Source organism: Anopheles ziemanni, chromosome 2 (genome assembly GCF_943734765.1).
Source record: "Anopheles ziemanni chromosome 2, idAnoZiCoDA_A2_x.2, whole genome shotgun sequence".
In the NCBI taxonomy this organism is placed as follows: domain Eukaryota; kingdom Metazoa; phylum Arthropoda; class Insecta; order Diptera; family Culicidae; genus Anopheles; species Anopheles ziemanni.
This window is the reverse complement of record NC_080705.1, coordinates 88,225,363-88,247,562: the sequence shown is the minus strand read 5'-3', so window position 1 is coordinate 88,247,562 and position 22,200 is coordinate 88,225,363. Positions and strand designations below refer to the sequence as shown.

Sequence of the window (22,200 nt, the reverse complement as noted above, 5' to 3'; positions counted from 1 at the left end):
GCCGGGCACGTTGCATCACTATCGATAAAAAAACCCTTGTTTTTCTTTAATAGTAAAGAAAAGCGATGGTGTTTACAATCATGTTGTCCCATCGTGTTATGGTACTTGCAAAGCGTCACACCGGATAGGCGTCGTTTGCCGCAGCAGCTTTTACAATATAAGCAAACTGTCCGTGGCGAAGAGGCTAAATAAACAGATAGTCCTTTACCGAAGGACATTCTTCAGGAAGAAAGATCCTTTTCTAGCATGGCGGTTATGCCCGCTTCCTTGACTCCTATCTCAAATCATGCTACTTGAGCGACTAACCGACCGCAAAACCGAAACACACTTCCGGGGGACGAAAAAAAAAATTGTAGAAAATCCATTACGAACCCGAAACTGTGGGAGCTGTAAAAATTTAACGGCCAAATCATCCCCCGTCCATCGGGTGAGAGAACTTTCTTGCGGAACGGGAATGTTTCTGGGAGTTTTTGGACTTTTTTTTTGTAGTACCCCAGTCTTCAAAACGAGCAAAAACCGAGTGAAGAATCTAAAACGTCCGTTTTGGTCACTCCAACGATGGCCAACGCTTACCCGGAAAACCCGGCTGAGTTTCTAATTGACGCCACTGCTGTGCAGAGGTTGCCAGCTTTCAGTTTGCTGCTCTCTTTTTGTTACCAATTTTTCTTAATCTTTCGTCCCCAGAAACGAGCTTTTCTTATCGTTACTGGGGTTTTTTTTCTTTTCTTTTGTGTTGTTGTGACCCTTGCTGCGTACGGTGTGGGATTTCTGAAGGAAAGTTTTTCTCGGATTCACATCGCCACATGATTTTCAATGTTCCAGAGAGCGGAAAATGAGAACCATGAATGTGAAATTCCGTGAAATCATTTCATTTTGATGCTTTTCTCTTTTGTTTCGACAATGTTTCAAATCTCTCAGATAAAATCATCAACAAACGTGATCAGTTTTCCGCATAAGCAGTAGCACGAGTTTATAGCTGCTTATGATCCATCATTAGTAGCGTTTTTTGTTGTTTCGATAAAAGTGTTTTCTTTTTAAATTGGTTAACAAATCTAACAACTCGAATGGTAGCTTATAATCTAGAAAAAGAAGTCTACGTAATGGTGTAAAGAATAATCTTTTCCCGGTTTCAACTTTTCGACAAGTTTGATCATTAGAGAAGTAACTTTACGAGTCTGACGATCAAACCTATTGATTATGTAAAATCATTTTAACAATTAAATTCAATTAAAGCAAATCAACAAATAATAGTAAAACGATAATAAACTACTCCTAAAATACCAATTCCCGGTTGAGACGCTACTAGAGATAACAAAACAACTTCGGCTAGACGTTTGACTTAACTTTCGAGTGACCCGCCGTTCGTGGGACGCTTTCAGCTTACGGATTTTGCGGGTTCTGTGCCGCCTGGCGCCGCAGGTCCGACCGGATGACGGCGGTCACGACGGAACCGACGAGCAGCATCACAGCCATCGTCACGTTGGCCACGATGTCCCCGTTCGTGTTGAGCAGCTCCGAGTAGAGCATGGTGAAGGTGATGCCGAACACTTGAGCGGCCGCATTGAGCAGCCCGGTCGATGTACCTTCCGGCTCCGGGTATGTCAGCTCGGCCGCAAACTCGAACCCAACGGGAAGGTAGCCGGTCATGAAGAAGCTACCGGAGAACGAGCAGAAGAGATATATTTCGTTAAGCAACAGGTTGCTTGGTCGGTCAGAGAGGGTATTAACAGGGGGTTTAAACCTCGCCTAGAGCTTACCCCAACAGGGCGGAGGTGACGTACACCACCGCAATGTGACCGACGGATAAGGTGAAGGTGTAGATCCACATGCCTATCATGGTGAATATGTACACGGCTAGCGTAGTTTCTCTGAAAGAATGGAAGCAAGGTTTGAAGTAATGCATGTAAATCTTCGAGAAAGGTGTATCAGTACATTCAGGTATTTATCTATTTTTGGCTTACAACGATTGGAGGTAAAAATAGATGAGATTATTTTTTACAACATCAAATATTAAAGTCTTATAATCTTTCCTTCCAGCCGGGAAAGCTCCTATGGTCTAGGAAAATCCCCACGACACGCTAGTACTTACTTGAAACGATGCGTCTTGTCCAGCACGACGCCGCAGGCGACCGAACCGAGCATTCCGGCAAACACGATGCAAACACCAATCCGGCCTGCATCTACCTCGTGTCCCGGGTAGTGCGTAAGGACGATCTGTTCGAGGATGGAACGGAGGATAAACAGAAATGATTGCAATGATGTAGCATGGAACTTTTCAACCTCATCCCTCGCCTGGTTGTTTTTGTAAGCGGGGAGAACAATCCCCTTTTTCCAAGTGACATCTGTCACTGGAGCACGTACGGGATTAAATCGTGTCCACCCTCGACCCTTTCATTCGTTAGGAAGAGTTAACCTTCTATGTTTCTTTTTTTCCCTGTATCATTACCATGACGTTTCGTTTAGCAAGTGAGATCAGAGGGAGAGAGAGAGAGTGCGATTCACAGGGAACAAAAAGAAACTAATGAGAAAATAACTTAATTAATGATGTCGAAAGTTCATTTTATCCTCAAGCTTATGATGGATCATGCGGCACGTATCGGGAAGCCAGTTTGGGTGCCGAAAATCCCAGCTTGCGACGACAACTAGGATCACGAATTAACGAAGGTTCCCCAATACGCCTGCAGGGTAGGCAACCGGAGCGACAATCCCTTTTGCTACGCCGTTGGCGACATTTGTTGCCGGATGGAACGTTCGGTTGTGGTTTGGCGTGAGAGGTGAGTTGGGTTGGGTGGTGGTAGTGAGTCATACCTGATTCAGCAACGTCGAGATGGCGTAGAACACGCCAACGTTCATGCCGTACGAGATGAGCAGCAGCACGTAGTTCCGGTTAAGCATGAGCCGCTTGATCGAGTGCAGGAACGGTGACGATTGCAGCGGGTTGGGCGTTTTCGTGGCTTCCTGGGCGGCCGACGGTGGAGTCGGTGGGGCCGCCTTAAAGACTGGTAATTAGAGTGAGAAAAATGAAGAAGATTTTTAATTAACTGGAAGTGCAGTCCCGGAAGCGGAACCGAGTGCAGCCTGCCAGCTGACGTCGGTGGTCATATTTTGGGTTTCGTTGAATCGCCCGAGACTTTCGGTGGTTTGTTTGTGCGGAAATAAATGCCCGAAATGACCCCCCGCTGGCCGTGTGACGACTACTTACAGAACAACACCAGAACGACGAGCACGGTCGTGAAGCCGGCCACGATGTAGAACATCAGCCGAAGATCGTTCCCGATGAGACTGATGTCGTCATGGTTTTCCACCAGCATCGGCGGCACCAGAAAGCCGACCGCTATGCCAAGCTAGCCAAAAAAAAAAAAAGAGAAAAGAGGGGAAAATAGGGAAACTTTCAGAAAAGGAAATAAACGACGAGGGGCTTTACCCGAAAAAGGGCAGCGAGCTTTCCCGAGTGGGAGGTTCAGGCCTCGGAATGTCGCTGTAGCGGGAACGGTTTAAATTAAATCGAATAAATTTCCTCCCAAACCTCCTTTTCCGTTCCTTGGTTTCACTTTGTTCGTTTGGATTGGGACTTTACGTCCCATTTTCTCGGCAAATGGAAAAATAGGAGGGAACTATCATACCCAGGACTAAAGCGAATCCTTTTTTTTCTTTCCTAGCGTTAAACGCCCATCGGTTGTTCGGTTTAATCTGTACGAAAATAAACCCTACACCGTATCGTTTCCCGCCGTGCTTTGCATATTTGCGTGTGGCTTTGTGCTTTTCTCCGTCGAGAGTGATTATTTCCTTTTCAAAGCAGGCTACTGAAAACAGACGCCTACTGTAGCCGGAAAAACATGCATCCTTGCAGCTCATTTGAAAGTGTACGCGTTTGTGCGTGATTGTGTGTGTGTGTGTATGATGTAGATGAGACCGTGTCAGCCCTTCTTCTGGTGCTATGTAAAATGAGATTGATTTACAGCAGCACGAAGGGAAACAAACCATCGGAAAAAAGCTCACGGAAGGGCCGGCAAACCAGGGAAAACCTCCATAGTGGGGGAAGGGCAAAGGGTCAGGCTTCCGTAAGTTGATAAATTATTTCGCTTCCCGTGGTTCCGCTAAAAACCACCCTCGTAAGCGCTTTTCCACCGGTTCGGGGAAGGGAAAGTAACGATCGTTTACGCTGCCGCTTTTTCCAGACTTGATGGCAGACAGGAGGAGAGGGAAAGAGTTCCCCTCCGGAAGGACGGAAGGCGTTTAATTAAACATATTTTAAATTATTCATACACTGCGCGAATTTGTTGAACGAATGGGAGCGCGGTAGGCGATACAACAGCGCCAGCCATGTTTGATGAATGTGGTGCGCGACAGTACGTGACACTCGGAATGATGGACAACCATCGTTTACAGCTGGTGTTCTTTTGGGAAATTGGTGAGTGAACGTTTGTGTGTGTGTGCTCCATGCTGATTACATATATAATTATCCTCAATGAAAAATTGTTCACACCCGCAACAGTTATTGAATCTTTTTTTTCACATGTCCACAGTTGGTTTTCGTACAAATTTGTTTTCCATTTTGCATTTAGCCATATTTAAAATCAGTAAAATTTATGTAGCTTGGAGTTAATTACTAGTTTGATGCTATGGATTTAGTTTTTCACAGTTTTAACTACAGTTAGTTTAAATCAACAGTTGTTTTTTATTTTGTAATCGTCTGAAATTTAATTTCATGAGAAAAGGTGCGAAATGTTTATTTTTTAATTTTCTTATAGTTCTTTCTTTTGAAACTTTTCTTTTACAACATACAAATCTGAATTGCGATCAATACGCAATGGCAACGCATGGGCCTTTGTTTTGTGATATCAATTTATTATATTTTATTGCCTTTATACATGGAGAGAAAATTACCACATTTACTTGATTAAGTACCCTGGATATTAACATTCATGCATAGGTAGAATTCCCCGCAAAAAGAGAAAAACGGGGTAAGGATGGAAAGTCACACGTTTATTTGAATGCGGCTTTCCATAAATCTCTCGCCAAGCCGACATGCCATGGTATTCGCGTACCGATTTGTGTTGCTTTTAAAATATGAAAAGTTTTCTCTGTAGCAGACGCTACTTTCCAGACCTTTTTTTTAAAGTTATGTCAAACTTGTTTAAAGTCACGAATGTTTATCAAACACACTGGTCCAATATTGTACTTTTAAAATCGAGTAACACTGTATGAAGAGCAACTTTTCGTGTACGGAGAGAAAAAATGTCACATCAGCCCAACGATCAAGGAAGTATACCAGGGTAGTTGAAGAGTTGACAACCAATAAATCAATTCGATTTACAAAACCGCAGACAGACGAATCGATTTCAACGTCAGTGGAGCTCGTGCTGCGTTAAAAGTGGAAACTTGTTGGTCAAAAGTTGTCCCACCCACTCGCACCACTGTGCGAACGAAAGAATTACGGTAAAATTGAAATGCGATTTTCATCCTTAAATTCCTTCTGACCAAAATGTATCGATCATATTTATGATCGGGGCGGGATAAAAAAAAATGACAAAAATATGTCACAAAAAAGCGAATGCGTGAGTCCGATAAAACTTGCCTTGATGGGAGGGAAAATTTTGGGCTCGCAATCGTTTGTCATTCGCATTTGCAGCAGCGAAGAAAAAGGAGGAAAACGATCGATACTTTCCATTTCCTCTCACTTACCGGTTGCGGTAGTTTTCGATAGCCTTTTCTCCTCCTTTCTTGGAACAGCGAGTCTGGATGAAAGTGCGTTGATCAGGACTTTTTTTGTGTTAGCGTTCAATTGTTTTGTTCTTTTTTTTCTTTTCCGTACGGTTGAGTGGAAAAGCCTGAATAGTCGTTTTCCACCTTTTTTTTCTCTTCTCTCAACAGCTTAAAATTGAGTGCGGCTGTTTCTCTTCTGATAAAGTGCGGACACGCACATGGAGGAAAGCTTTTTGCTAAAAAAACTAAAAAAAAAGCATTGCTTTTCCGAGTGTGGTTTCGGGAAAATGCGTGTGAGCGTTTCGTCAATAGACAAGCGGCATAGAGTCTACTACCTATGTGCCTTCATTGCGAAGCCATCGCTGTGCTGCAGTACATTACAGGGAAGTTGACCGAAAAAGAGTCGACAGCTAAGCCAATGCAGAGTTAAGGCTACGATACTTCCTCGATCAGTTTCGTGAAGAGGGTTTTCTATGCGCCTGCACGAAATAAACCCAAAACGCGTCATGCTCAAGGACATCTGAACTGGTGCGAAAAAGAAACATGAATGGTTCGAAGTGATGCCATTGTTCTTCCAGCACGTCACGAAGGTACTAGTCACCGTGTATGATAGGAATTCCTTTGGTCGCCGGATTCCAATCTGCAAACCGGGCGCGCTCTACCCGGATCTCACGCAAGTCGGCAGTGGTCGAGCGTGATTAGATTGATGATTTATGGTCCGGAATTGTTCCACATGGAAGACGAAAGGGATGTCCCTTCTTTATCCCAGGTTTTGGCAAGCAGGATACTACGTCCACTGCTCGACAGCGGATTGCGTTACATGTAATCTCTTCTGAAAGGTAAAATAAATGGCAACGTTTGCGTAAAAACTTTTCTTTATGCTGAATCGTATCGCCATACTTCAGTTGCGTGCATTCGCTTGGTTTCTTTGTCGTAAAATATTGAGGTTTTTGGAGAAGAAAACGATTGGTTTTTCCACTACATCTCAAAAGCGAACCTACTAAAGAAAGTTCCCTCTTCACTGGTGGAAAAATTAATGACGAATTAATGATGAATTGTTTCAAGAGCTATGGTTATAATAATGTTTGGAAAACTTACTTAATGTACAAAACTAAAAAACTATTATGGACAGCTGAAAATTCTCGTTTTGCAATGACGTTCTATGGCGGAATATTGGAAATCCTCTTTCTAAGAAAGCAGTTGCATGGAAGATGGACACATAATCGGCTTTACTGCAGGCCATCTGCTGTCGAAAGTGTTACAAAGTGTCTGTCTGGTACAAATGTACGAGTTTTTGTGTGGACTTCCATCAATTTAACTCCGTTATTCTGCACAAAAAGAACTTAATTTACGAATCCTTTTGAAGGCACTACTCTCACAATGCTTCTGAGAAGACCCCTACAGACCTTCTCTTCATAGAAAGTGCGGTGTTGAAATGAAGGTGCTAACAAATACTCTCGTCCAAATACTGCATTGTCGACAAAAAGAGTGCTTTCCTTTGGAAGGTTGAAAGGTCCACAAATGCTTTACCGAGATTTGAGATGGTTTCAGACGAAAAGTCGGCGAAAAGAAAAGGTTCCTTTAATGTTGTTCCCTTTTTTTCGGATACATATTTTCAATCTCTCACCATTGGAAGCCAACTGGGCAGACGGGAATTGGGAAAACCGATCACGGTCCACGGTCTCAAATCGTTCGCAAATTCCATCAATCGCATCAAACGACGAGCGGAGTGTTTACGGGGAGTGTAATAAAACTGAATTTGTGCACTAAAATGGGCACCAATGGATTGCTCGAAGGTTAGTCGATGCCAACGATGCGTTTCAGGGATCCCAGTGGGTACAATGTTGTGACCGTAGTTCCCCCCAGAGCGACCGGACATAGGTAAAATGGTAATTGGACCGGCGGTGCATTTTTTCTCAGCCACCGATTTCGCCCTTTCAGGGGAAAGCTTTTTGGGGAATTGGAATTAGCTATGAAATGAAAATGGATTTTTATTTTCATCCCCTCCATGGCATAAAAATTGAGCCCGTCAGCTCGATTTCCGGACGGGATTAGGATGGACATCGGAGAGTACAATGACTCAATTAAATTACTGCCAGATTTACTGGGACGATGGATGCCGTTACTTCACAGTCAATGACCTGCAAGAGACAAACTCAATCACTATGTTGGTAGTTTTCCTCCCGGAAATGATTTATTGACATCAATCTCAATTACATCATTTTATCATTCTGCTGTTCAATATTCGTGAAATAAAATCAACAGGAACGTTAAACCATTTTAAAACGTAGTTTAAATTGGTAGAATGAATTAGCTAACAAAAAATTAAGCTGTAGTATGTAGCATAAACACGTTTAAAAAGAAAATCGAAGTATACTAAATGGTACAATACATAAATTCACTGCTCTCCTAACGAAATCAATATCCATACTTGAAAACGCTCTCGATGGTACTCCAATTGTTTAGCAAAGCTGTTGTCAATTTGCCCACCAAATTGCTTTACATCTCCTGCGCCACCGATGGCACTTCCCCTATTATCGTCCCAACGAGCCATCGGATGCAGTAACATCCGTCAATGGACGATGTCAAGTTGCTCTTCAATTCTTCTCGCTAGCTCAATAGGGGACCCCACTTGTTTCGATAATCTCCTTAAGTGGATTCCTATTTACCATGCGGCGCGCTAGGGTCCCGGAAAAACGAACCACTTTTATGTGTGTGTACGCGCGCCTGGATGTCAGGCATGGAAGCAATTTCCACGCACCGAAGCATAACCAGCCTAGTGGCGGGAAATAGGACGCCATATTATTGTCGACTGACCGGGAGAGCAATTCCTAGAACAATTTATAATAATACGAATCTGCAGAAGCTTAACTATTTCCACTCCATATGACAGGATAGGTGGAAAATCACGTTAATTTCGAAACATTTATCAAAGCAGAAAATGTTATTTATGGAGATAACATCATATATATCATAGACAATATATGCACGCAGAGTCGTGGGAACTACTTCCCGACTACCTACGATACATTCACATTTGGAAATGTTTAGGAAATGCAACGTAATGTGTCTGCCGAAAAATGCAGGAAATAAAATTGAACGAAAATGATAAACCTCAAGGACGCCATTCAAGGAAGAAACACTTTTTCACGCTTTCGCTTTGAGACGAAATTGAGGTGATAAATTTCCCAGTACTCCTTGCATCTTCATTTCCACATTTCGCCTCGGTTGTTTTTGTTCGTTTGACTCATGGTAATAATCAATCTCGAACATAAACTTCCATACCAGCTGGCGCTCAACCGCTACCACGAAATACCCACCCAACCCAACGGGAAGTTGTTGAGAAATGTGTTACCGATGTCCTCGATCGCAGGAGGCGCTGTCTCTCTCTCTCTCGATTGCCACTTTTGCCGCCAGCAAATAAAAGACGCGTAGCAATCAACGCGATTCGCGATATAAATCAGCTTTTGCCGATGGCCTACGCTTCGGTGTCGTTTCATGCTCCGACTCCCCCGGAACGGTTCGTGAGCTGGGAAAACTGACAGCCCGTGGCCAGGGTCATGTATCCTTGCCTTCCCGGTGCTGATTATGCTGCGTTCAGCCGGTGACGGCACACGGCGTGAACAAGGATCGCGGTATGATCTTCTCGTTATGCCGCCTGTCCCAAGGTGACGCTGATTGGTTTCATGGTATGAGCGAACGTTGTCTGGCCTAATCTACTCCAAGCAGTGGGCTCGGGAGGAGAAATGTGGGAAACGTTGTGTGACGTCTTGTGACGTTCCGTTGAGTTCATGAGCTTCGGAGTGTACGAACCAAAGCAGTAGTTTGTGGCCGAAAGGAAACATTACAAGAGCTTTCTGAAACTTAATTACTATGAGAAGAATTCATAAGCTTCAGACCTCATTCCGTGTCTATTCAGTTAAACCATACTTGTTACTGCCCACACACCTTAATGATTACATCTACATTAGGCATTTATTTTAATTATGTTATTCATCTTAAATCGGAAAAAACTTGTTGGGAGATTAAACAATGTCTTTATAAATAAAAGGAATGTAATTCCCCTGGTTCAAATAAATAAAGGACAAATTTTTGTAGTTTCATGTGATATTGCGTCATTGATTTTTACCTTGTGGGGGGAAATCAGGGTAATCCATTGCAAAAACCAATTTCGGTTTTCGCAGGCACGTGCAAATGGAATTCAATTTTCTCACTGGAAATCGATTACCAGCAGCACCACGCGGGACTCGAAACCACCGTTGAGACAAGGGCTGCCAACAACAACTCAACAACGAAGCCCAGGTTGGAGGGAAAAACTCCGAGGTTTGAGGTTTAAAATCGCGACTCTGTATGCTCACGAGGGTGGAAAAATGGGGATAAGTGATAGTGGGAAACAGTGAAGCCTCGGATCATCAAATTAGCATAAAAGCCGCTTCCGCATCTTGATTTTTCCTTTTCTTCCACGTACGGAACCGAGCGTTCACTCCAGCGATCAGCGTCAGCCATAATTCTACGCAGGCACATTGATGTAATATCCTGTCATGCGAGTGGTTGAGGGGTTCTCCCGCGCGCAGCGTACTTCGTATGTGAAGCGAACGAATGTGCACACAACCTTCAAGGAACTAAGGTAGGGATTCTTTCTGTCGCTCAAGAGCATCCAGCAAAGCGCGAGGGAAGATGATTACGAGTGGCAAGATCAGGCCCAGGTCGTGGAGTGAAATTCTTCGAGGGGATAGAAAGTTCGTGACAACATCCGTGTGGTTTTGGGTGGCTGGTGGCTTTAATAGTTGGTTTGAAGCTGCTGAGTGGATGGAGTCCCAAAGGAAATTATCGTTTCCAAAGACTTACTCAAACACAAAGCACCCGCAATCGTCTGTGGCGGATTGGTGGGATTAAACGAGCCTTAAATTAATCCTCTTCTCACAACTCGTACGCACTGTCGGCATCTTCCCTTTCAAAGTAAATATCGCTTTGACCACCGAACAAATTTGTCAAACAAGCGTGAGTTAAACTGACTCTAATGACTCACGGCAAACATGGTCTGGTGTTAAACGAGTTTGTTCGAAATGGAATGCCTTTCACATCGTTGATATCGCTTCTATTTTACTTTCCAAAATCAACATCAAACTTGACTCACGAAAAAAAAATCGAGAAGATAAGTAGACGCGCTAAATCTCGTCCACAATATCGCTCCACTCGCACTTCACATTGGTCTGCTTCATTTTATAAGTTTAGTTTACATCTCTTGGGCTAACACTCGACTGGAAGGGGCATTTCGCTAGCCTAACAAGTCGGCGAGTATCATAGACCTACTTTATGACCCGCTCATTAAACATCCAATTTGCTGAACAACTTTTCCACGCTTTAGGGACTATGGAGGAATAGCTGAAGAGTGTGGTTCTAACTCTTGGAAAGTGGCCTTATCTCTGCTCTCTCTATTCGATCACTTCCCGCCACGTGCACGCGAACGATTAACCGGTTCTACTGTTATAGTCTCGCATGCTTTCCTTGCGAACCTTCCCACTATCTTTGCCGGGTTGATGCTTCCTTACTGATGGTTTTTTTTTGTATCTCTTTCCGAACGCCGTTCGACGGTCTAACGAAGCCAAAGCAGATAATGAAAATTAAGCACTCTCTTGTTGAACTTCTGATCAACAACTTTCGCTCATGAGGTATTTTTACTATATCGTTCTATTTCCTCAATCGTTGCTGCTCTCGGGCGGCTTCAGCATTTTCCCAATGGAATGACTGGCGCCACCGGTAGCAATCAAGCAGCGGCCGGAATGGCATTCCATTTTCTTCGCCATTTTCCACTCCAGCTCATCGCGCGGGCGGACTTTGTGCACCATATCGGACCAAAGTTGAACGGCGTGTGGATGGCAAGGATCAATGATGGACAGCAAAAGGAAGCAGTATTTTTTTTCTTTTTTTGGTCTCCCATAAAATGGGATGGAAGGGAACTTTAAATGCAACGCTATCTTTTATGCCATCGGCCAGATTGAGTTCCGATAGGATTTTCACTCGATTGAGTTGGTGATTTTTCATCTAGTCTGATAGTAATGCTGAATGATGTGAATATAATGGCATGGATGGTAATCGGGAAGCAGTTTGGACGTTAATCATATAAAAGAAAATCCAAATAGGGCAACTTATGGTTTTAAAATGCCAAGTAATATCCTGTATGGGTTGAACTATGAGTTCAAGTATATTTGAAATCTTATCGAATCAAAACTTTTTGAAAATACAATACATTCTTTTACAGTATCTTGTTTGAATATATGTTATTTTCATGAACACGGTAAAAAGAAAATATCTTTAAATATTCTTAATGTCTATGCAAGACATTTCTCCAGCCCACATGGTAATAAAATGAACAAGAGCGTCGCAAGAATGTTAATACGCATGTGGTTTATCAACTATAAAACGCAATTAGAGTAATAAAACCAAGTGCACAGATGCATTTAATATTGTTTCGTGCTCGGTTTTCCTTGGATGCTGGGCTTTTCTTCCCAATGAACCATTATACAATTTTGCGGTTTTCTTGGTTCGTGTTTGAAGTTGCAGTGGATTTTATTCAGAACGAGTTTTTTATCCGCAAGCTGTGAAAACTTCGCAAATGAATACAACCCCCACGGAGGCCTTTTCGTCCGGGCGTACATGTATGGTATTTATTTTCCACTTCCATATGGGGAAGCACATTGCGTGCCGAAAGAAATGGGGATGATCGAAGGAGGGATAATTATTTTTCGTGCTTTTAGCCAAAATCGCTTCACGATCGTATGCTCGATCCCATTTCGTTCGACATCGTTTCATCGGATGCGCGCCCGGAAACCCGGGCGAAATATGGAACCTGGAAGCTGGAAAAGTCGGAAAAGTGTTGCTCTTACGCCCGCCATTTTCGTGATAATGCCCCATTGGGAGTGGGGACTTGTGGAAAAGTTCCCGGATGCGAGAGTTGGAGGTCGTGGCAAAAGTTTCGCACCCATCCGACACGGCTTAATCGTTGCTAAAGTGCAAAGGACTTTTCTTTCAGCCGTCCGTAGAAGATTTATCTACGCTTCGTTCGTTGCGTGGCGGAGTGGCTGGAGATTATCATTGGACCAACTATTCGCTTGACGACGCGAGGTGTTGGGCTCTGTTTTTAATGGAAGTTGTCCTAATAAAACCGAAAGCCGCAGCTTAGCATCGGGGTGATGATGAATTGCAGGACTTTCTAGACGAAGGAATACACGTGCACTCGAATGCATCCGGGTGTGACAGAATGGAAAAGTTTTCTACTTGCGAAGTAAAACGTCTTTACCGTGCACGAAACTGCCCGAAACTCGATATTGTTCCCTCGGGAATGGAATGGAGCGAAAAGCCTTCGTGAACCATAAGGAGGAAGCAGAATGAACGACACGACAGACACTTTATCGCACGTGAACATATAAACTGGGTTGAGCACTCACCTGATTTCCAAACACTCCGATACTGCACGCCGACGAGACTTGATCCGGTCCGAACCAAACGGCTGCTACCTTCGCCGGAAGCGATAGAATGAACACCTGCGAGGCGGCCACTATCGACTGACCGACAAAGCCGACCCAGAACAGCTCCGGGCTTACGGAGAAACACTTGACCCAGGCTCCGAGGCACGTTCCCAGGACGCCACTGATGGCCGCAATTCGGAGACCCTACCGGAAGCAACAGGAAACGGGAAGAAAATATTGAATAAACCCAATAATCTTAGGGCTATGATTTGCTTCAATTTCAAATGGACTTTTCTTTCAGTTCTTTAAATTATTTGAGTGTCACAAAATACTTTAAAATTCCTTTAAAACATTAAAAATCAAGCAAATCTTAGAATTTTTAAGATTCAGATCAATATTGGTTGATGTCAATTTGGCTAAATGACATAATTTAACCACACGCTGACACGAAAGCACATCCCTTTTCCGCTGACGATCGAATTCAGTGCCATTCATTCAGTGGTTTTGAAAATTCATTTCAGATTTATGCAACGTCAAACAACGTTGCATGTTGCATACATGAATTTCAATTACAGCAACAGCTGTGACTAGAAATGCACCATCGGGAATTTTTACCACGGTGCAAAAATGTAAGAAAAACTGTTTCCGATATAGTTTTTCTATGGTAACGAGCCAGTAGAAACAGAGTAACACGCCACAGCCGTACAGTTCCATTCAGGAAGAGCTTTATAGTCACCACATACTAGAGACATTGGAAAGAAAAGAAAGCCACATGAAACTGCCAGTAGTCTGATGAATGGAAAACGGTGTTGGTTCAGATAACTTCTTACCGTTCTATTTCTCTATTCCAACTACGAAATCGCTCGTCCACTGCGCAAACAAGAGACAGATTTTATCTCATTAAAATAAATGAGGAAACATTTCCCGCCACCGATCGCATGACATGCAACTATTCAGTGTGCCTTCTGAAAACGGCGTGTAGAAAAACGCCACCCAACTTCCAGCTGGAGTGCGAACAAAGTTTGCGTTTCAGAAGCATGCTCAGTCGTCCGAATCGACATCGTTGGGATGCAAGCATTAACGGAGGAAATGGGTTCCGTTGTAACGGGCTGTGTTCACCCTCCCGGGATGCATTTATTTGCATTCGACATTTTCCGCTAGATAAGCAACGACCTGGCCGGAAACGTAGTACTGGACCGAGCAAGCCTTTCCTCGCACAATGTTGCTTACTGTTTTATACGCCTGCGTTAATGTTCTATACCAACTGACCATTTTATCTTTTGCTTGAGGTAGTACGAAAAGGAAGATCATGATTTATGTTTTGCTAAACTAATGTTTAATTTTAATTATACAAGCGAAAATCAATACTTTTCCTACCGCTTATTAAAAATTTCTGATACGTAACGTAAGCATATCTAATTAACCAACTTTATTCGTCTCGTCCCAACTTTTTACCGGGAGAAGCCATTTTTTGCTACTGCAATAAATGCAATTAATTTTTTTTTGTTTCAACTAGTTTTTGTGCCAGATCGGTAATTAAAAAATCTCTTTGCACCCGAGATTCAAACGATAAAAGCATTCAAAATGAAATTAATCATCTTTTGCACGCCGATTTGCATGTCGTTAGAAACCATTATTGCATTTCACCTTGCTTTAAAAAAAATGCTTCACAGAAATATGCATTTCCAGCGCATTATTCTATCCGACGCGTCATGATGGATTTTCTGATAATTCTTTTCCCCGCTGCAATGAAGGCTTGCAAATGAACTTTCACCTCCAGTGCCGTAATCATCGCCTTTGCGAACCGGATTCATTTTATGCACTCCCAAACAACGGTGGGAACCGCTGTGCATTTCCACCGCTCGCTTGTTCCCGTCCGTCATAAGCACCGGACTCCATTAATTTATGTGACGAACGAATAAATGTCTAATAGAATTACAGCCGCACCGAAGAGTTTGGTTCGTTAGTTGGAGGTACAGTATTCGTAACATCTAACATTTACGCCGCCCACAAATTGTGGCCGATTGGAAGCAGACATCGTGGGACCTGCGGCCGACAATACATCGCATACATGGCGTATGGATGGCCTGGCAAACCCTAACTACGTTTCGTTCGTTCGTCCTAAAACAGATGGGGTCGTCCCCGTTGCAACTTACCAATTTATCCAGAATCCAGCTGGCCGGAAAGATGAGCGGAATGTAGAGGATCATGAAAATCATCGACGTCCAGTCGACCCAGGTGCTCGTGATGTCGTAGTAGCTGTTGGTGGTGGTAGAATGGAATGCAATCGCGTTGTGTTTGTGGTTCCAGGGGCCCGGGGACAACCATCGTTCACAGGTGCCGGTGACAAATGGGTCGAATTTGCGTTGTCCAATCGTGGGTGGGTTAGGAGTGTGGTGTATTTTTGTTTTGTTTCGGCGTCAACCACCAACACCGAAATTGTCCCATTGCAGCATCGGGGATGTTCAGGGTGCATATGAAATTGAACAGAAAGTGAGTCACTTACATCGGCCTCCATTAACTGTTACTAGTTACTGAACGTCAAGTGAGAGGGAACGGAGATGAAAGGATATTTAATTAAAACCCCTTGCCGTCCGTGGCTGCCGGATCAAAGGTCAATTGTGGAAAAAGGCGTGCCCATTTACTTTAAACAGCCCAACGCAGCATGGCCGGTGCGATGTAATTTTAATTCACTGTCGACGAACGCAGTCAGTAACCCTTCACGCAACCAGTTTATCGAGTCGCTGGATTGTTAATTGAACCGATCACTTTCCGATAGGGCTGAACGGTGGAAAATTGCATTATAAATCGAATTTCCCACGTCGATCGGAGCGGCCTCCGCCGTCGAAACCTGACCGGATATGGTCAGCCAGTAAAGGCAGGCCATTAAACATTGGACCTGAATTAAGCTCCCATCGTCTAAGCCAGGGGTCGGCAAAGTAAAGGGCAGCCTACTGATTTTATCCATCTCAATTTATCCTCTCATCCATTTTAACGGATTTGTTCATGGTGTCAGGTTTGTTTTTTCCCAAAAATAAAGATTGCAATCATCGATCGTGGTTTTCAATAACAGGTGGATTCTTCGTATACTTTTTGATAGACTTTCTATATTGTATTTGCATTATTCATTGTTCTAAAATGGCCTAATCTCGTCCAAAATCCTGTGCAAAAACTCGTTTACTTTCCATCCAAAATAGCTACATTCAAAATATTAAACATTGAAAATTTCTCGTAGCTGAGTTATTTTAATTACTGAGAGTATGCCAGTAAAACCAAGATATTTTAAAATAATTTGGGTAGATAATTAATTTCAAATACAATTAAAGAAATTAATTAACAGTACAACAAACTAAAACTTATATGTTGAACTTAACTTTACTATTTAGATAGTTGATACTCCTTTCAAAAAGGTTTAGTTCTACTTTTAAAACATTAAATCTTCGTTTAAGGTAGCTGGTCCGCGCTTTCGATTTATTTTTAATCATCTGACCCTTTTAAGAAAATGTATGCCAACCCCTGGTCAATGCTACCGATCCTGCCATCTATCCCTATTTCATTCCACCCGAGTGTCACTGTTCGGTTCCGGTGTCCGGAAAGGTCACCAGTGTGTGCTCATATCTTACGCTCGCCCTACCGATGGTGACATTTCCATATCGAGAGTGGAAAATGGGATCGTTTGATGTGTTTGATAGCGGTCATAGATTGGTTTTCCGCGCGTGGACTACTCAGCAAATGTGGGCGTTCGCGTAAAGTTATTGCCTTCGCCGGAGGACAACCTTTCCGGAAATAGAACCATTTAAACGGAGTGCGGGATCGGCGAGCTAATGAAAACATGGTAAAGCGTACCGTATAAGCTATCTAATTGAATGTCATTAGAATAGAAAATCGCGCTGCATGTCTGTGCTAGCAGTTTTTTTTAATTTGAATTTCAATCGATGCATTTCTATACTAAAAATAGCGTATCCTAATGAAAACGACGGTACCTTTCATAAACGTTCAAACAAATTTTGTAGTAAAATATATTTGAGATTTTGAATATAATTTTGTTGGTTTTAGGTGCAAAGGGTTCAGTTAAATGAATATGAAAACAATTGAGCTGACTATTTATTTCGAATCTCAACTTTTTTCCCCATTATTTTGCTTGTTGTTTTTCGTCAAACATGTGCAAACTATGTGAACCCAAAATTCTAACCCCACGATGGCGCCATTGTGCTGCCGATCTGTATTTAAATATTTTTCCTTCGTACTGAGGAATGTTTGCAGCGTACAACGTGTTCGCTTTTCATGACCAAAAAGGAGAAGAGGTAAAAAAAGCAACCAGTCATCCCAACAAGAAAAGAAAAGATTCATTTCCGTGTTTGCAAAAACCAGCAAAAAGGTACACCAGATACGAAATCACTTCCCATAAGGTGGAAAAGGTGTGCTCTCGCGTACAACGAACGAATCTGAAACCCAACGTTTAGAGGAGACTGTTTTTGGCTTTTTCGTTTGGTAAATTGTAATTTAAAATTCCTTCTCACGTTCTTTCGCCAGCTTATCTTTTGGGTGACCGTAGCTTTCCAATGGGGCTCGATATGGGTTCTCTTGGGTCGTTTCCACTTTTCTTCAGCCACCTCACCAATACTAGGGAAGATAGGATCCCGAGGCCTCATTTGTTTGTTGATCAATGCAATGGAAAACAATCAAGGGGTGGTGCCACCTTGGAATATTATCAGATTGAAGAACGACCTTCCCGGGTGTTTGTTTTTTCCAACATGATCGCTAAGCAAAGTTCTCGAATCAACGTGGGGAATGTATAAACGCACGACTCGTTCAGAAGGTGTAATACTTTAAGGGATCCCATGAAAGATAAGAACTTTCCGAAAACAGTGATGCGCATCAAAAATCGCCTTTGAATGGAAAGAATAATCTAAAACCGCTTGCCGGAAAAATCGTTCATCGTCGTGGTGCTGTTGGACGAGGAAAAAACGAAAAACCCCAACATCGAGCGGTCAACATCTTGCTCCAATGGAGGCGCCTGGTGGTGGTTTTGGGATTTTCGGTAACCGTAGAAGAATGGATGGACGGCAAATAAAACTCCCACTACAAAAATCGCTCAAAACCGGTCACGTAGGGTTTTCCGTTCGCTTTTGAAAGCAGTGCAAACACGGATCCTTCGTTCTCTGAAGGAGCTGGAAAGCAGCGCGCACCAATCAACACCGCACGACCATGGGACGTCCATGTAGGTTGAGTCGGATACTGCCAAAGGGATTGTGTTCGGTTCGATAGAACTCACCCGTAGGGCGAATGGGATCACGATCCACTGGAGAAGCTTCGGTAACTTACCGTTGGACGATGTTCGCGATGATACTGTACTGGATCCACTGGAGTGCATTCGAGGCGGAATACATTACGAAGATGGCCAGCACCAACCAGCGCCGTTTGTAAACCCGGAACTCACCTGTGAATGAGCGGGAAAATTGGATTGATTAAGTCGAGGGGCTTGACTGACATCTCGGATATGGGACGGGGGGGGCGATATGGGATTACTAATGGGCCCCGAGGGATTTTAACTGGGGCCTCGAAGAGAGGCCTTTTTTCATTGAGTGATTGATTTCGCAGTACAAACAACTTTGCTTGCTTATAATTGTTATTTTGACCAGTTTGTTAAGGTTTTTTAAACACTTTTATTTTTTTAGAAAATATGCGCAAAACTCTTAAGGCTCTGTCATTTTTTTTATTTGATTTAATATTTTAACAAATAAGTTCAAATTTTAACCTTTAATTGAATGTAGGTAAAAATATAAAAGTATATTTTAAATTCTGCATGCATTCCAGTAGATCTTTATACAAGATAAGATGGATGAAAGGGAACGAAGTGTACTTACCGGGTGCCAGCGCTGGCTTGTCGAGTGTCGCACTCGACCCATTCGTTGCCGGTGGTTTGATCAAATCCGATGACTTGCTGCCGGGCATGTAAGCGTCGGCTACGACCGTCACTTCCGGCACGTTGGAATGTTTCAGATCCATTTCGACACGTGACAATGATGATGATGTTGATGATGATACCTCGTCGGTACTGTGTCAGTAAGTCAGGGCGACGACGACACGCTTTGTATTGTTTGGTTTATTCTTTTCCTTGTAAACGCTCTTGAGAAAAGGGGAAAAGTTTACCACTTTTTCATGCCGTTTATTTTATTTCCTCCTTTTTTTCCTTCGACTTCTCCGAACTCTCCGGGAGTTATGGTATAGTTTGCCGGGAAAGTTTCTTTTAAAAGTGTTTCCAGAGTTCTTTCCGTTGATTTTCCGTCTGTTGACAGAGCGTTTGTTTAAAATTTCTCTCCTTCTCTGAGCAATCTCACGTATTTTGGTAACAGTAATATTAAAAGTGATAGTAAGGTACTGGACTTATTGTCATGTTACATTTCATTAGAAACGTTTTTATTTCTCTCTATATCTGCAACGGTTCCATAAAACGGATCGCTTCCTCCAACTGTATGACCTGGTGAGCTTCTTTTCCTTCTTGGTTTCGTACGGCTTGCATTCGATCGATCGTATTCTAGCAAGACTTTCTTGGCTCCGTTTTCCTTCGTTGCCAATTACCCTCGTTGGATGTAAATACTCGCTTCCAACAGTATCGTCTCCATCAGAGCAGCATCCTCTACCGTGTGTGTTTTCACGTGCTCGAAAGCTACCTCACGTTGCGGCGCATATAAAATTATTTTCCCTCGAATCGGTTTCCTCTCGGAGGTACCGCAGCAGCGCAGACAAAAGCGGCTTATTAATATTGAAATGCAGCTATTGATTTATTTCATCCACCCCCCGGCACTAGATCCGCCCAAACTGGGCCAGTCTTGTCGCCGTTTATTACGCCAACATTATGCTCCGGAGCGAGCTGTGGTGATGCTAATCTTCGATTTTATCTCAAGGACGCGCAGCGGAGGGACGGTTGATCCCGGCGATGGGGGTTTCGGTGCTGATGTGTATTTTTAGAAAGTGCACTCTGGTCGAGGCGCTAGCTTTAGAGTTCGTTGCATGCCCTTCCTGAAGGAAAGCTGGCCTAGGGCGGTACAATAATGGATTTTTCTACCGTCCCGTCGGTAGAATGGTGGCAGCAAAAGCAGCAGCAGATGATACGATAGTCCTGCGAAACGAGAGAAAACAATATGATGAAAGTGTACTATGTTGTTGTCTTGTCATGTTTACTTGTCTTTTTCTGTAACGCAATATGTTATCCTTTTATAAAAAGTTGCGCAACGGGAAGGACATCTAGGAATAAGACGGTTGTCAAGTAAAAACATTTTTAAAGAAGTATTTCTGTTCAAAATTCGTCTCTTAAACATTGAACTAAAATAAGTTGATAGGAAATATCCTTATCAAGTTTAAATAACGATAATGAACATAAAAATTGATAAAATATCCTATCCTTTATATGATACCCACGATGAAAATTGTCCAAACTATGCTACAAATGTTCATGCTCGGCTAATCCCCTTAACAAAGCTGGCGCATTAGTAGTGTGTCCTGAAAGTTCCCTCGTGTATGAAACGTGTTGATAAGGATGATAAAAGATGGCTCACTTTAGACTCCCTTCCGGTCAAAGTAAAGGATTAGCTGCATTTTACGCAATCGAAGTTTTTCTTGCACAAGAATCTCGGCGTTCCTTCGGCTCCGGAGAGTATCAAACCCGAAGGCAAAACTTCTATTTATAGTCTCGTAAATTGTAATCGCGAAGATAAATAAAAAAAAATTAAGCTACTTTGAGAAAATACTTCACCAACGTGCTGCCGAACGACAAGGGATTACGTTTCCCCGTTTTGCTACTTTTGCTGCCAAATCACGTAAAGTGATTCTGTGCTTCGTTACTGTTTGTTCTATTTGTATGTAAAGTCAATTTCCCTGGAGGTCGAAACGAATGGAAGCTGTCTGAAGATGGAACGCTTTACTGTAAAGTGGTGGCTGGTTTTTTGGAACTCGGGTAAGAAAATGCAGCAAAAAAAAAAGAACTCCTAGTGACATCAACAACACTTGCTGCGGGTCGGAGATATTGTTCACCCGGCTCGGAAACCATTAGTGTCGCGTAATTTGAGCAATCCTGACACGTGCCTCGCGCGAGGTGCAATTGCTGCCACGTGATTCGTTTTTGCGCCGCCGTGGGGGGAAAAGCTCACGTACCGGGGAAAAGGGAAAAATGGTTACATCGTGTACGCGCCGCGAATTTTCGGCCACGAGACCAAACTGCGGTGTCATAATTACGGTGTGAAATATAAATTGCATTTCCGCCCGACAGTAAGTTGAGTTTCTTTGCAACGAGTAGAATCTTTCCGAGCGGGAAAGAAAGCAGGAACCCTACTCGGGTTGGTGGCGCAAATAGGCATCCATTTTCCCGAACGTCCGCGGAAGGGAGCCTTTTTGTGGAAAGTGGAGATGTTCGGGCGAAAGAGTTATCACTAGTGTGCCTTTTTTATTATTCTGTTGTCGCCACAGCTCGGTGTTGTTGAAGCCATTTTTCTCCGCTCAACCATTGTTCAATAATGGGACGAGGAAAGGAAACTACTTCGTGCGATCCTTTCTAAGCACTTAGTACGACCGATATGAAACTTTTTCAATTTTAAATCAAATAAAAAGCTAAGCGAAAACTAACAAAAAACAAGTAGAGCAAAAACGGCGCTCGATCTCTTTTCGTTTCAATTCTGTGCAAGGTACTTTCGGGATGGACTTTCGGGAAGAAACGAACGCGCTATTTCTTAGCACTTATGCTAGTCTCCTGTTATTCCAGTCTTTTGAAAGCAGCTCAACAGACCACACAATCGGATAAAACTCTGCAGAGCTTTGAATGCAAGCAAACGTCTCGAGGAAATAAAAATCATTTCGGCGTAGAATCATTGTCATCTTGAAGGTATGTCTGAGCACAGTGATCTCGAATGTGCCCTACAACGGTAAAGAAACGATTTTATATACTCTTGTGGCTGTGTTTTGAAATAAAAGTTCAACCCTCGCTTAGTAAACGTCTGGTGAAATTAATCCTACTATCAACAAGCGGCAT

At 43.0% G+C, this 22,200-nt stretch overlaps 1 protein-coding gene across 1 annotated transcript; it reads right to left on the bottom strand.

Annotated features, from left to right (window-relative positions):
• Positions 1–1,276: 1,276 nt before the first annotated feature.
• Positions 1,277–20,292, bottom strand: LOC131286108 (heme transporter FLVCR2). The gene is made up of 9 exons (XM_058314987.1): positions 19,043–20,292; positions 18,501–18,615; positions 15,332–15,434; positions 13,155–13,379; positions 3,203–3,344; positions 2,809–2,999; positions 2,090–2,214; positions 1,758–1,868; positions 1,277–1,654 (listed from the first exon to the last, which is right to left on the bottom strand). Exons 1-9 carry the CDS (start codon positions 19,182–19,184, stop codon positions 1,381–1,383), a joined length of 1,428 nt encoding a protein of 475 aa, XP_058170970.1. The 5' UTR covers positions 19,185–20,292; the 3' UTR covers positions 1,277–1,380.
• Positions 20,293–22,200: the final 1,908 nt, after the last annotated feature.

Coding starts and splice junctions, on each gene's coding strand:
- LOC131286108 (XM_058314987.1), bottom strand. CDS start 19,184: ATGGATCTGAAACATTCCAACGTGCCGGAAGTGACGGTCGTAGCCGAC. Junction 15,435..18,500: donor ATCGCGAACATCGTCCAACG/GTAAGTTACCGA, acceptor CACCACCAACAG/CTACTACGACATCACGAGCA. Junction 2,215..2,808: donor TCTCGACGTTGCTGAATCAG/GTATGACTCACT, acceptor ATCCTCGAACAG/ATCGTCCTTACGCACTACCC.